The sequence below is a fragment of the Hermetia illucens genome, chromosome 1 (assembly GCF_905115235.1).
Source record: "Hermetia illucens chromosome 1, iHerIll2.2.curated.20191125, whole genome shotgun sequence".
In the NCBI taxonomy this organism is placed as follows: domain Eukaryota; kingdom Metazoa; phylum Arthropoda; class Insecta; order Diptera; family Stratiomyidae; genus Hermetia; species Hermetia illucens.
Window position 1 is genome coordinate 206,247,338 of NC_051849.1, and position 16,461 is coordinate 206,263,798.

The following is a 16,461-nucleotide window of genomic DNA, read 5'->3' on the forward strand; positions in this document are numbered from 1 at the left end:
CGATTTATTACCTTAAGTATCGGTAGCACTTCGACATTTCGGTGTACTAGTTGCGAGGGCACAATCCCTGACGTCGCCTTTGCCACGGATTCTTTGTTGTCGATGGTGCGACGATGGAGAGTACTAGAAGACTTCGCGTCCAGTGACCACCAGAACATTTCCTTCGAAGGGACAAACTCCGCCAGATCACCACTCCGCTACAAAATCAACAGGTGAAAATCACATTACTGACTGGAGCTCTTCAGTAATATTGACAGAGGCACATGGGACCTCGAGTATAAGTTGTTTCCAAAGAACTCGGTATTTATCGATCACTTTGCTTCATGGAAGTAGTAAAGGTGGAAGAAGTCGTTAAGGTACTTTTGCCTGTCTACTCTATCCGAGTTGACGTTGTCAATGAGAGAGGGGGTATTGAGGAATGCCAATGCCTGTAAAGAAACCGGAAGAGACTGTCTTGACTATGAAGTGTAAAAAACGGGGTCTGATGGTATTCACAGCGCAGTGCTGAAATTTGCATGCAACTTTAGGCCGAACTTGCTACCCACTGCGTTCAATGCATGTTTGAAAAATGGTGTTTTGCCCTGCCATTGGAAAGTTACGAGGAAAAAGGCGAACGCGAGACACCGTCAGCTTACTGTTCTTTTCGCGTGTTGGCCACAGCGGGAAAACTGCTTGAGAAGGTCAACAAGCCAATACTGATCGATGCAACAGATGCTGCGATTATTACCAAAATAATATGGTTTTAGGGGTGGGAAAATTCAAAATTGATGGGATTGAGATAGTGGTTGAAGCGGTAAAATTGGCCACTGTCCACGAATGATATTCTTTGCCTTGATGTAAGAGACACCTTCAGTTATGCCAGAAGGTGGGATATGCTTAAGGGGCTACAAGATTGTTTCCGTATTCTAGGTTACTTTTGCTGATATTGAAGGACTATTTAAAGTCCGCTTTCTGCAGAGGCGGCTGAGAAATATATCTTTGGTCCAGACCTTTAGAATGATTTATAGGATAGTTTGCTAGGACTCGAGATGCCGGATGCATCTGGTTGAATACGTGAATGACGTCGCGGTACTGGTCGTATGGTCGAACAAACTTGGCGCACATTGGGAATGGTGCTGGGGCAAGTTAGGAGATGGGCATGGATTCTCCCCAGTTCGGAATGGTTGCCCTGACTAAGGGGAGGGTTCCCGTTTTAGGTTGCTTAAAACATCCTCTTGTCAAAGCTGGCATTGAGATGTCTTCACGTTATTTTAGACACGAAGATAATCTGCTTCGAAGTGTTTCGGAATGTCGAAGATAAGGCTGCAGTTAGGATGTTTGCAATTTCCGGCTATTGCCAATGCCGGAGGTCACTTATTCAGTAGGCGTCGTATACTGGTGAGTGCAGTTCAAGCATGCGCCCAACCCAGAAACAACGGCGAGGGACTTTGGGAGTTCGGTCCGCTGCGAGCAGTAATGGTGATAACGTGAGTTATTCCGAGCATTTTTAATGCTGTAGGGTATAGATCCAACTAGCTGTAAAAAGGAAACGGAAATAAAGAAGTCATCCTGTGAAGTCAGCCTGTGAAGAGAGAGCCCCCACTTTTAGTGCAAGGCGGCAATCCTCAAAAAGGGATTTGAGGGAGAGATGGACCGCGTGTCTCATCCAACTAAAGCACGGTGAGGTTGATTATTATTCAATTCAGCTGCTCAGCGGCACTTAATTGGGAAATGACGATCGTCCGACTGTATTTACTGCAAGGATGTGGTGAAACTCGCTACACCTATTTTTTCTGTAAGAGGTGGGACCGCCATTAACATTGCCTTTTGGTAGAAGGGTAGCAAGTGTCTTCGGACACCATAATTGAGGCCACGCTTCAGAGAGAGCAAAGCATACGCATGGCCACAAAGAGGGAGATGGAAAGGAGAAGAGACGGCAAGGTATCTGAGGCTCCCTGAATCGAGAGGTATGTTCTCTTACATTGAATAGAATTAGTCAAACAATCGCGGGTTACCGTCCTGGACGTAATAGGGGGGAGTTTTAACCATTAGTCTTGTGGGCGAATGAATTGCACCTCCTTACCTAAAAAGACGGAGAATTGCCTTGTAGTTGCTCTCCTAATAAGAACTAGGACATAAGAAGAAGCTCCAGGGGCCAGAGGTACAAAGACCTAAAGGCAAAGCCATCTCATGGAACAATAATTGAATGGTTACTCCGTGGGGTTGGGTTTGAAAAAATCGGCGCGAATCCCGCTCAAATACTCACGCTTACTCGTTCGAGCGAAGGAGGAGACAAATGGTTCCCGAAATACCTTGCATGTGTTTCTTTCCTACAATGGAAAAATCTTGTAATTGCTTTTATTCAAAGATTGGCTAACCATCAACCGCCAATCAAATAATTGATAAAGGCTTTAGGTCCAACCCATACGCCAACCTTTCAATGAAATTTCAGAGAGTACCATCCGAAATCTACAGATAGTTTGGAAAAAGTTATAAATCTATTGATCCAAATGAAGTAACTCGATACTTACCGTAGTGTCATTTATTAAAAACCAATTTTTATTGTGTCGTGATCCGATTTCATCAAGATGGGCAATAATATCGTAACGACCATTTGTATTTTGTATCCATTCTTGGCAGGCACTCAATGCACGGTCACGGGCAGCTCTCTCTCGCGGGCTACGTTCCTGTATTCCATTACCGCTATCTAAAGCTGTATATTGGTATTTTACATTTGGTCTGAAAAGAAAATTAGGGAAATTATGAAACAAAGCCGGAAATGTCAGATGTTTTTCGTAAATGGGAAAGTAACACAAACGGACTATCTTTTCTTGCGTCTATTTAGGTTGTAAAGGAGTCTAGAAAATCTGAACTTATTGGAGATAGCTAAATTCAATTTTAGGAACTTATTTTACGCTAGAGAGTTCTTGGTTTTAAGTATATTAAGAAATTATTTTTTGGCGCCCAATGTAGGGTGGGGTTGAATACGCTATCTTTGAGTTTTTGGCGCCCAATGTGGGGCTTTTTTCTTTTAACTACTTGTCAAGTACAAAGCTAAGTAAATGTCATAACTAAACTAGAGATGTACTACATGATAGGCTAAATGATTTCCATTTCGGTAAAAATTATTACGTAATGAGCCCTCCAGAATACAACGGACAACTACTTGTTGATCTACGCATCAGGGTAGGAAAACTATTCACAACACATGCCAAGCCTGGGCTATCAACAATAAATACTATCATCATTTATTTAACAACACAACACTCTCTGTTTCGACATCCTAGTGATATCTATTTACCCTTCCCATACGGGACAAAAATTCATGATTGTTGGAAGATTTATCTGGGCCAACCACAGATACAAAATTTATGATATTCTCAATTCGGGTAATGCTTCCTCCATTCAAACATGTGTATTTATCCTTTTTTGTTAAAGATAGTAATACAAATGTACACTTCAGATATAAGATAGGTTTCAAGTAGGTGGAACAAACTTTTGTCAGCATCTGTTTTGGGAGCGAAAAAGTCATTACATATCGGATTCAGTGTGTCCCCGGAAATGTGGGGTTGATTGTCGACGCCTTCCTGGATGATATTAACATTATACGTGATGTGGTCTATGTGATATGAGCTACATTCGAATAATGGGCTCCGTTACTTTATGCCATTTAGGGACATGTGTGGTGAACAGAGTATGAAGATGGATAGTATTCGGTAAATATTTGGTGATATTTTTTTTAGGAACTAGGATACGTACGTATTAAATACGGTTGGTTTAATGTACAAATATGTCTATCTGAATTAAACACTACTCCAAAACTTCGTTAGCACGCATATACTATATACCTACCCGGGGTTGCCGGGTAAATTTCTAAAATGTGGAAATATACTATTAATAGATTGGATAGGTTCTGAGAGCAAGACCTGTTACACTTTTTGTGGGTCATATTTTCAGCCCTCACTCCCCTATGTTTCAACCAATATCAAATATATAACCAGTTTCGAAAAATACTAATTGAGACCTTTTATTTGATATCCCACATGGCCACATTTTATGAAAAAAATTTTGCACCCTCCATTCACATGTATGGGGAGCCCAACCACCCCCAATTCTCTCTCCCCCTTAAACTTAACACAAAATCGCGCCACTTGCTGTCTGTAAAGGGACTAACAGATCACACACTCTTACCAATTTTCGTGACAATTGGTCAAGCCGTTTCCGAAAAAATCGGGTGTGGCAGACAGACAGACAGAGGCGGATAGGGGCATACCCATTGATCTGTAAATATGTGTTCATGCACTTTTTTTCTGACTGTGCATGGGCTAGTGTTTGCTTATCTCTGGTGCGTGGACCAAAATGGTTGTGGGAAGGATATAAACCACCATGGAAGACGAGAGAATGAGGAAACTTACTGTGCAAGGGCTTGGAACCCCAGCACCGGCGGGTTTTGGGAGTGAGGAAACAGGCTCCCGGTAGTTGATATCCCTCGACCGCAGTGCCTCAGTGGGGGACAACTGGTCCACCTTGGCATATAATGTTACAAGTGATTTGGATCTGGAGAAGGAAGTGTTGAAGCGAAGTACGACCTTACCGAGAACACCAGTAACAAGACCAAACAAAGATGAACAAAGATGGCAGATTGTTGGACGACAAAAACCGTAATAACACTCACCGCATATGTTCAAGATGTGCGACAGCAGGAGGTGCTCCAAGAACAAGCAAGGGATCCATTCAAAAGAAGCTCGTCAACGTTGAGGTCTCACCCAATGCCAAAGACGGTGAAGGATAAAGTACAGACGAGGTCAATAAATGCCAAAAGTGAAGGAGCGTATAAAAAGAGTAACCCTGTCGTGGCTCATAGAGAGCAGAGTCCCGATCCAGAGGAATTACCCTTCACCAAGCTTGGGGCAAAAACTGTTGAGCTGCCCGAGTTTATCAAGAACAAGCATAACGTGCACCAAGCTATAGGGCTATTAGAGTCCTCTATAATAGATCGCAGATGGAGGAAAAGAATAATAAGGATACGCCGAACCCCACTGTGTCAGCAGTATCACAAGCGACCCAAGTGATGCCTTAACGTACTATTATCGAATTCACATACTCTTTTGTACGTGAAAAAGAGAGGGATCCTATAAATAATCAGCAGGCGCCTAAGAGAAAAAAAGGTGGACAGGATATTCTGAAAACCAGCGCCAACAGCTCAGAAGGAGGAAAGCGTACAGCGAGAGCTCCTGTGCCAGACGAGTGCAAATGCATTCAAGATTACGGCGGTCTGCACGGGGCACTGGCCCATAGGGGACCATGCCGCTAGGTTCAGCTCTGGCTGGAGTCAGGCTGCGGACACTGGGTAAACCATTCTTTGGGGACCTCAGAGAGATTTCTAGCTGCAGGGTCGGAGAGCTGCTTTCCTTCGTGAATGCTACGGGCTGGCTCTGAAGATCCGAGCGGCTGGACTCTGCTTCCCTTATCCCATAACAACAGTCACGGTCTTAGGAGTTTGTGGCATCAAAACGGCGCACCGAAACGCTAATTGGGCTCCTTGGAGCGGCCACTGATACCTACCTACCTACCTACAGCGAATATAGGAAACTCGACTAGCGTTGCGAAGTCCAAGACGAACGAAAATGATGGATGGACTAAAGTTACCAACAAAAAAGGGAAAAAGGGAAAAGCAAAAGTACGAACTCGTCCAGATGCGATTGTTATTCTCCAGTAAGGGCAATCTGGCCTACATGGAGATTCTCAAAAAGGTCAAAACTGATCCCGACCTAAAAAATTTGAGCGGAAATGTGAAGAGAATCCGAAGAACCCAGAAAGGGGATCTCATGTTCGAGCTGAAAAGATCCAGCCTAGGCAAAACTGATGACTTTCGCACTCAAGTCAAAAACTCACTCTGGGAGAATGCCGCAGCGCGTGCCCAAAAGCATGAGATATATATACAATGTGAGGATCTCGATGAAGTGACATCGAAAGGAGAAATTTGTACTGCCCTCAAGGAGCAATCCGAGTTGAAAGCACTTACAGAGGAGTCTGTTGTGGGCCTACAGAAAGCCTATGGTGGCACTCAAACGGCCACAATACGAGTACCAGCAGAGGTAGCGCAGATGTTGAAGGGTTCAGATTGGATGAGTTGTATGCCATTTAAGAGAACAAACTTCACTAAAGAGGTGCTTTAAATGCCTCATGTTTGGGCACTTCGGGAAGGCATACACCAGCAGCATTGACCGATCCGATCGATGCAGAAAGTGTGGAGAGAAGGGCCATATTGCCAGAGAGTACAATATGGACCCCAAATGCCTATTGTGAGAAGTAAAAGACGGACAGGATAACTGGAACATTGCCGGAAGTGTCAAATGTCCGGAATTTAGGAAGACACTCACTGCAATGAGAAAATGAGGTTTATTCAAATAAACCTGAATCATTGCAAGGTCGCCCAGGATTTACTTGAGCAGACCACGTTCGAATCTGAGATGTAAATTGCCATCTTAAGTGAACTGTATAGAAATCGTCACGGTGGCATGTGGGTGACAGATTCGACTTGTGGAGCGACGATATGGGCTCGCGGTTGACAGGCCATACAATGTACTGCAAGTCAGGCAGCTAGTGGCTTTGTGTGTGCAAAAATAAGTGGTGTATATGTATACAGCTGCTACGCCCCACTAAGTTTGACACTGTCTGAATTCGAGCAAATGCTTGATCATCTTGTTCTTGACGCAAGGGGAGCAAAGTCCAAAGGTGATTACTGGTGATTTCGATGCTTAGGCCCTAGAGTGGGGTAGCAAAGAATCTAATGCTAGGGGGCGTAGTTTATTAGAAGCTTTTGCGCAGATGGACATAGTTTTTGCTAACGTAGGTGCTGTAAACACCTTTCAGAAGGGGGCGTCAGACCCGGTTGTAGACCGGACCTTTGTCAGCCCTGCGCTGGCGGGTGGTATGTCCTAGTGCGTGAGCGAACGCTACACCCATAGCGACTACCAGGCAATCTTCTTTGAGACATGTGTTGAGCCACTGGGCAAAGAGCTATCATTCCCGAAACCGAAAAAGATTTCAGGCTGGTCTGCAAAATCTTTGGATGAGCAGACCTTCATATAGGTGTAGTTAGATCAACCTGATAAAGAGCCGTCCATCTGGCTCAACGCATCGCCAAACATGTGACGCGTCCATGCCCAGGAGGTATTTAATCCCCAGTAGAAGACCAAACTTCTGGTGAAATGATAAATTGACCGGCCTTCGATCTGCTTGCCACCGAGTCAGAAGAGCGGCTCAGAGGGCGGAAGGTAGAGTCGATCAGGGGCAAAAAAAATGCGCCATCCAGCGAAGCAAGAGGAAATGCTTTAAGGAGCTCTGCTCAGAAGCGGAGGTGAATCCGTGGGGGAGTGTTTACAGAATCGTGATGGGACGATTCAGAGGCGCTCCTCTCCGCAGATCGCGTGCCCCACTCTCTTGCTAAAAATCATCCAGGGTTTATTCCCCCAGCAAGTGGAGAGCACCGACATGTTCCAACCACCTCTGAATGTGACGGCAATTCCGCCAGTCGCCAGAGGCGAACTGCTGGAGATCTGCGGTAAAATAGGAGACAATAAAGCACTGGACCTGAACAGAGTACCGAATAAGGTCCTTAAGATTCCCGTGAAATCCAAACCGGACATGTTTGCTGAGTTTTTCGAAGCATGCATGACCGAGGGAATATTTCCAGTGTCATGGGAGCGGCAGAAGTTGGTACTTCTGCCTAAGCCTGGTAAACCTCCAGGTGAACCATCCTCATACCGACCCATATGTCTTTTGGACACTGTGGGAAAATGTTAGAGTGGCTAATGTATAATAGATTACTCCCGGTTGTTGAAAGCTAAGACGGCCTTTCAGATCGGAAGTATGGGTTCCGTAAAGCCAAATTAACCATTGATGCCATCAAATTGGTTACTCGCTTGGCCGAAGATGCAATCCACGGAAAGGGTAGTACAGCAATTACAGCAATTATTGCGTGGTAGTAACCCTGGATGTGAAAAATGCATTCAATTCAGCCAATGAGAATCTAATACGCAAATCCCTAGCGAAGCTGCAATTGTCGATAGTTATTTAACTAAAAGGAGGCTCTGGTATGACACCGATGACGGACCCCAGGAGTACGTTGTTTCCGCGGGTGTCCCACACCCAGGGCTTCGTATTGGGTCCACTACTGTGGAAATCATGTATAACGATGTACTTAATCTTCCCCTTTCGGAGGGAGCCACAGTGGTGGGTTACGCTGACGACATAGCGCTGGTTGTTGTCGCAAAGCATCTCGAAGATGCTGAGTTATACTCAACCGAGGCAATCAGTGCTGTTAAAAGTTGGCTAAAGAGCTCTGGTCTGACACTGGCGGTGGAAAAAACAGAGGTGGTCCTTATCACTAAGCGCCGGAAGAATCGGGAGCCTGTATAAGAATCGAGAATCATATCATCACTCCCCAGCCGACCATCAAATACTTGGGGGTGGTGATAGACAGGAAGCTCAGTTATAAGCAACACGTGTAGTATACTTACGATAAATCATCCACTGCTACAATAGTAGAACCCTGGCGAGGATGATTTTTTTTTTTGGGGTAGGGTAGGTGAATGCATTTACGCACACAGTGGTGGACTCCCGATTCGGTACGTCGTTGGAATACCAATTAAACACCTCCCCATCCCACCCCTTTGGGCTAGTCCTCGAACTCTCCCGCCTTGCGGAGCCTTCAAATCAGGGAATACCTTTCACCAACGGGAGGGAAGGGGAGGAAGGGAACTGTCAGTTCAAGGAACCCCCTGCCATCCGGCTCCTCCGCCGGTCGAGTTCTATCTTCTTAGCAACGAGAAGGGCGCGAACGTAATGGCCAACATGGTTCCACCTGTCAGCAGTCCTCAGCATCTCTTCGACAATGTTGTCTGGAGAGAGATCCCCTGTATTTAAATAGAGCTGCTGACGAACTCCATCCCACCTTCCACAAGAAAAAAAGTGTGGTGTATGTTGTCCTCAACTCCATTGCAAAACACACAATCCGGAGAACGCGCCTTTCCAATCTTGTGCAGGTAAGACTGATAACCTCCATGCCCAATTAAAAATTGGGTAAACAAATAGTCAGTCTCACCATGCTTCCGATTCAGCCACGCACCTAAGTTGCCGATGAGCCTCGCAGTCCATCTGCCTCTAGTTTCATTTTGCCACGAGAGCTGCCACTCATCTAGAGTGCGTTGCTGTTTTTCGCGAGCAACCACCTCCCTTGGCTCATCTCCCTTGCGCTTGTATATGGCCTGACGCTCCCTAGCAAGAAGGGCAACGGGGATCACTCCCGCGTTCACCATCACGACCGGTTCAGAGACAGTGCGGTATGCGGACGCCACCCGTAAAGCTCCCCGTTTCTGTACTTGGGCGAGGCGTTTACGATATATCTCCTTGTTAAGAGCGCCAGCCCATACCTATGCGCCGTAGAGCAGGACAGATTGCGTTGAACTCATCAGGAAACGTCGCCTACTAGACATAGGACCCCCAATGTTTGCCATTAGCCTACTTAACGCCGAAACTGCAGCTGCAGCTTTGTTCGCTGCTGCTTTGATTTGCTCAGAAAAGCTCATCTTTGAATCAAGAGTCAACCCGATTTTGACTCGATTATCGACTCGCCGAACGATATGGGACGCAGGGTCGCGAGGATGATGCCGAACATGGGAGAGCCACGGCATACCTCTAGGTTGCCTATAGCCAGGGCGATGGCCTCAATCATGCTCTATGCGACCCTAGTTTGGAGGGAGGCGTTGCGGATGTCAGTAAACACTAACAAACTGAGTCTAGTCTACAGGAGGACAGGAATGGTTGGAGACACGACACGGTGAGATTAATTATAATTTCACCCAGTTTCTCACGGGGCATGGAGGATATCGCCACATAGGTTTAAATTGGAGACTTCACCCGATTGTCCAAATTACGATGGAGTGCCAGAGGACCCAGAGCATATATTCTTCCACTGTCCGAGATTTCTGGAAGAAAGGAGGAATCTAGAGGAGACTCTAGAAGAGGGGCTGGTACCACAAAATGTGGTGGCGAAAATACTAGTAAAATAAGAGAATTGGAATGCGGTCAATTCCATGATCGCATCTATCCAGAGCAAAATGCGAAAGGCAGAGAAGAGGAGAAAAGTGTGGTTGCATGCGCCGCGTGTAGAAGAAAGGTGACTAAGCTAGAATGAGCTGACTCCGCCCCGTGATTTAGTACCTTATGATGGTTCCGCGGGGCAGAGAGTCGGGGGTGGTTTTAGGAGGTAAAAATCTCACACACTGGTGTGTCCAGACCAGTGTCTTTTGAAGATTTTCACCTCCTGAAAATGAAAAAGACAGACAGACAAACAGATCGACAGACACTGACTCGATTCTAATAAGGTTTCGTTTCACACAACCTTAAAAAGAGGGAGTAAGGTGCTCCCCCATTTGGTCCGGTCCGACATTGAGTTGATGCGGATTTAGGATCCTACAATTCCCAAAAAAATAACTAAGTTAAACTCCTACATGTCTTTCAACGCTGGGTTTTCTAGGAAGAATTGGCTTTAACATTAAATAGAGGGAAAGGGGTGGGTCCTGCATGACAGTAAGGAACTATCTTTTGTAAATAAAACCAATTATCCCTAATTATCTTTCGGTATCTTTTGGATATCCAGAAGATTTAGTTTCGGAGGTTCCCAAAAAGTACACCTACTTTTCCCTGTTTCCATATTTGAAAATTCAAGGACAAATTACGGAATCCGGGAATAAACCATTTCTTCAAATCATGACCCAGAAAAAGGATAAATTGTGGAATACGAGAATGATTCATTTCTTTGAATCATGGTCCGGAAACAGGACAAATTCTGGGATGTGAAAATAATCCATTTCTTAAAATCATGACCGAAAAACAAACCCTACTTTGCACCATATGCTGTTGTTCATTATCCTTGCAGAATTTCGTTTCCGCAAGCCTTTAAAGCTGGGAATGCAAGAAAAAAACCTCCCTTACGTCGTAAATCCATTAACCATTATTCTGCAATTTATCGTAACTGTCCAAAACGGCAAATTCTAAGGACTAACAACCACACAATGATATCGACACGAATATAATTTACATAACATCTAACAGAGCCTTCCCCCGTCACCTGTTCTCCAGACGCTCAAGTTCTTTGACTTGGTTGTGTTTTGTGTATGTCATGGAACTTGATGAACGTCTTTCTTGATGTAGGCTCCAAGTTCAACAGTTGTTCCACTGATAATCTTGGTATGAATAATGGCTGTCGTGATTATATTTCGTGGTTTGAGATTTTATTTTTGGGAATGTTGCGCGGCATTGGATTGAATGGAATCCGAAAGTCATTTACATACTGGGTTTTTGGAGGGTAAGGTTAAAGGAGGCTCGCACGGAGCTGGACGAAGGACTAAGAGATTAAAAGATTAGAGGATTCGGTCGGGATTTATTTATATCCAGTGCGGGCTAGGTATTTGGTTAATCAATGACTATTTTAGGGGATTAAGGATACGAAAAAGTTAAGTTGATGAAACCAAGTGATGCTCGGGGCTTCTTCCAAATGGCACCCTAGGATCAACGGAGAATTGGAAAAGGATGCTTTATTCACGAAGTTTTCATACTTAAGATCCTTTATTTTGAATAAAAAGTATTAATAAAGATATTTGATTGAATCTAGCTTTAGTGAATGCCGGTAAACCAAACTTGGTTCGGATTTTTCACAGAAAAGATAGATCTTGGAACGCTCCACCAATTCCATAAGCACCATTGATATTTGAAGTAATTCCACCAGTTACTGTCATACAAGTTGAAGAAGCAGCAGGGGTAGCATAAGGATATGGAAAAAATCCTGCTCAGCTCTGGAAAGCGAGGAGAGTGTGAGTCCTTCAATCGCATTATTATGGAGGATAGAACACCATCTCATTAGCTAAATAGGGGTGGAGTAGAGAGGTGGGTGGAGTGGATGAATGCATTTGCTTACTGAGTTTGAACTTCTGCCATGAAATTAGTCTGAAATCTTTTGTCATATTATTTAAGGCTGGCTCTCCGCTCTTCTGCCTAAGTGAGCCTTCAAGTAAGCGAGTTCCTTTGTTCTGTTCAGAATTTGTTGGTTTGAGATACTACTCCATCATTTGGTCCTTTCGTTGGTTGAGCTCCATCTTCCTCTTGGGAAGAAGAAGCCAAATGGGCTTCAATAACTAGGAACGTGGGAGTAACACTCCTACTCAAGATCATGAAACTCATAAGTGGAGGAGTAGGCCAGGGTATCGACGGAATTCGCTCCCGATACATGTCATAACTACCACCGAGAAGAACGAGACTCATATCAACCCATTGTGTCGGCAAGGAATTGTCCATAACTCCAGCGAATCCTAGTGTGTTCCGACGTGTACCGATCAGACGCAGGCCGAATTCCACGGGAAAAAATTCTCAAGTCTACTACCCAGAATGCGTATCGGATAAACAGCGGCTTAAAGCATGGAAACGGGGTGGAAGGACAATAACAGGATAACTCAAAAATGGAGAGGACGCTCAATAGCGAATCATATACCTCATGGTTGTGTCTAATTCGCAATTGTATTAAATATTTGATGACTCTGAAGTCACTAAAAAATAATTAAACTTCGAAAGTTGCGATAGGTTGGCCACGATTATCGAAAGGACGACATTCGGATAGCCACAAGGGCATTTGAAAGGAGAACAAAAGGACGAAGACCGGCGGCAAAACTTCGAAGGCTTTGAAAAGGGCCCAAAGGGTCTAAAGAGTAAGCTATAGTGCCTTGGAAGAACGAAATAGTCCTGGAATCGGAGAACAGAAATAGAGTTCGAGCGCCGTGAACACCATGTCGCCAATTGGGGATGTTATACAAAGTAGATGCGGGGCATTCCGTCAGAGGGTACAGAATTTTGATGGAGTGCATATGGCATATCGTGAATGGTTCTGTGTTGTTGTACGAAAGGGAGGTGACAAGAGGGGAGATGAGTAGGGTAGGTAAAATTGGGTAAAATTATGATGAATTCTTTCAAGAGGAAGATACAATTGCGGAGGAGGGGGGGGGAAGGTAAGAGAGGTAAGAACACATTGAACAGGAATTGGAATTCATTGGAGAAGAATTCCAAAGAAGGGGACGGTTGGGCAGGATCAAAATCAGAGGAACATTGCAACATAAAGCTGGATATTCTAGAAGAAGGATCGGTGAGATGAAGGTATTGAAGGTTACGCCAGGGCCTTAAATTAAGTTCAGATATGATAAAGAGTCTTCGCCATGAGAGTAGGGAAGGACCAATAGTACGTTGAATGGCCTTAAACGACAACTCATCAATAGAGCACCAGTTCAGTTGTAGAGATACACCGTTCACTGGGACAAGCTAATAGCAGTTGCAGGAAGGGTCCAGATCCTGGAGGAACGTTTGATGTAGAGGTGATGCTTTGAACGAAGGAGTCGAAGAGTATTAAAAAAGGTTGGACAGAGTCAAAGTTAAATTTAGTATGCAATATGACGTCAGATAACCTGAAAGTGTGGTTGCTGACATCAAGGCAATGTCTGCTGAAGGAGAACTTATCATCAGAAGTTACACTGAAGTCTTAGAGAGAACTCAGGTATGATAAAATATGTACGTTAAGAGACGCTAAGAGAGTAGGCAAACAAAGTGGGAGACGACTTAATAGATTAGCACAACGAATGGCATTTGCTAACGTTTAGTAACAATTCATTAGTAAAACCCCAGAGAATCCACTGGCGTAAAACAAGTGAAGGCCAGAGAGAGGGTGAGGAAGGTTGTTGATGAGATATAAAAGTATTAGTAGCGCCAGAATGCATTTTTGGGGTATACTAGAGAAAGAAGGAAAAGGAACAGCATAGGTAATCAACCAGTTGTGCAACAGGGAATCAATGTCTGACGACGGACAACGTGGCGCCATAAGTCGCCAGAAGCCGATGGAATTACAGCCGAATTTGTTCAATATGGAGGCGACCAATTACACCAAGTGGTTTACCAACAAGGTGTGGGACAGCGAATCAATGCCTGACGACTGCAACGAGGCATTATCTGTCCTATACATAAAAAGGGGAATACCACACAGTGCAGCAATTATAGAGGTATAGAGGTAGCTATCTTGCTAGGCCGGATAGCCCCATACGCCCAGAACATCATTAGCCCATAACAGAGAGGCTTCACTCCAGGCAAATCGGCAACAGATCAGATTTTCTGTCTGCGGCAAGCGATAGAAAAACTATTGGAACATGGACGGTAGTAGCATAATCTTTTCATCAACTTTGAAGCCGCCTATGACAGCATAGCCAAGGTAAATCAGTACACGGCCATGGGAGAATTCGGTATCTCGACGAAATTAATAAGACCCTGACCAATTTGCAAGACCAGATAAAAGCAGGAGGGTCACTCTGGAGACCATTCAATATCAACAACGGTCTAAGACAAGGGAATACCATACAATCCGACCTCTTCAACCTGGCCCTGGAGAAAGTTTTTCGTGATGCGAAAGGCACCATCCTCTTCAAGTCTACCCAACTGCGGGTCTATACTGACGATACTGACATTATGGGAAAAACAACCCCGACCTTCATCCAGATCGAACAGACGGCGCGAGATCTGGGGCTACAGATTAAGGAAGGCAAGACGAAGTACATGATGGCAACCTCAGCGCCAAAAACCAAAGAACGAACAACATCGAATCAAACTGGTCAAACGAGAAGAACAAAGGTAGGAGACTACAACTTTGAGACCGTTGGAAATTTCTCCTATCCAGAGTCGAAAATTACAACCGATAAGAGCTACCATGATGAAATCCGCGCATCCGAAGAATTTTTGGCCCCCTTCATGAGGGTGGACGATTCCGTAGCCAACATAACGACGAAATCTATGAGCGACACCATGACCGTCAGGTTGTGGATAAAATCCGGCTCAACAGGTTACGGTGGGCGGGTCACTTAATCCGTATGGATGAGGCTGATCCAGCCGGGAAAATCTATGATAGAACAGGAAGACGGGGCAGACCCTGACTGAGATGGAGCAATGGCGTAGCTCAGGATACCAGACAGCTTTTAGGGATATCGAATTGGTGGACTTATCTGAAGTTCCTTATTAAGGCAGGCCTATACCAGATACCGGCTGTTGCGCCGTTCATGATGATGATCGATACCGGATGTAAAACCGGGGTCAAGATGGTGAATGAGGCATTAAACTAAGGAGAAGTTCATCTTGTGGGGAACTTTTCATAAGGTAGCTCCAAACTTGGCCCTCCAAGGCCCTCGGATCAGCGATAGCATTTGGAGTTTTTCTTTGGGCTGATGAGGCAGTCAAGGTGGGCATTTGTTATGAAGGGGTTCCATAGCAGTCTTGTAATTTGAGGAAGGCTCTTATAAATCCTCCTCGTTGTTCATATGTTTTATAAAGAGAGGAGAGAGGAGATCCTTATGAGACTGGTAAACTCAGTGTCAGTGACATTGACTTGCCTAGAAATAAGCGACTTAAATTAGTTATCGTTTCCGATAATTGTTAAGTAGCTAAACACTGATGAAGGGAGGAAGTAGCTCCCGAAATAAGGACTTATATGTTAAATAAAATTTGTTTGTAAAAAGGAGAAGCTAAGTGACTGATGTCTTAATTATGAGAATCCAGAGGTGGTTTTAAATGCCTGTGGTATAACTCTGGTTGACGAGGGTCAATTCGGAGTAATTTTTTAACTACCTCGGGTATTTTTGGTTCCAAACCAGTAAAAATGCAATTGCAAACGCCGTTTCCATCGTATACTTTGCACTGAAGAAGGGAAGTGAGTGAGTAAATCAAGCAAAGGTACAATTCGACGCTTATTTCGACCATCTTTTCGGACGCGGAATCTTTGTTTTGGACTATTTTAGGATCAGGCGCGGTATAGCTGTTTTATTTTTTTTAAAAACTTTTTCCAGCTGAGGAGTACTTGCACTATTTAGCTGGTGATCAGAGGTAATGAGGAAGCAGACGGGGCAACAACCCTGTCGACTGAGTCAATACCAAATGGCCAAGTAGGACCTCCAACTTGCAGGTTGTGATGCAGTAGGTGAATTCATCAAGGCCTAGGTAGGGTGACCAGCCCCGAATCTGCAGGAGATTCATCTCAAGTGACTTCGTCCACGAAACTTTACCATAGGTTATCTGGTATCAAGGGAACTGTCATAGCTTTCCGAGTACATATGCCTCCGGAGAATTCCTGGGTTATGTGTTCTTGGGCCGTTTATATGGGGTTCGCCCCTTGTGGTAGTTTCATGGAGGTTGGGGTTGTCCCTACATAGCGGGCAGAGCTTCTTATGGGCTAAAATGTGTAGTTTCGCTGTACAACTTGGGTGCCGTACTGCTTAGTTGCGATAGTGACTTTAGGTAGGCCTTGCATCCGCCAGTATGAAGGCTGAACTTGTACTTGTGTGTCCGTCACGGCGGAATTCTGATTGTGGTCTTCAAATCAATTCGTGTGCGAAGAGCACC

The 16,461-nt window shown here is 44.7% G+C and overlaps 1 protein-coding gene across 5 annotated transcripts in view; it reads right to left on the minus strand.

The window, feature by feature from the left end:
• The window catches only part of LOC119647434 (slowpoke-binding protein), a 122,165-nt gene that overhangs the window by 28,987 nt on the left and 76,717 nt on the right, over window positions 1-16,461 (minus strand). For all 5 annotated transcript variants that reach the window (XR_005248872.1, XR_005248871.1, XM_038048370.1 and 2 more), the window contains one exon: window positions 2,511-2,718. Coding sequence is in view for 3 of the 5 variants with exons in the window: in XM_038048370.1 (XP_037904298.1) it covers window positions 2,511-2,718 (208 nt within the window). In the remaining 2 variants the exon portion in view is untranslated. The remainder of the gene's footprint in view (window positions 1-2,510; window positions 2,719-16,461) is intronic.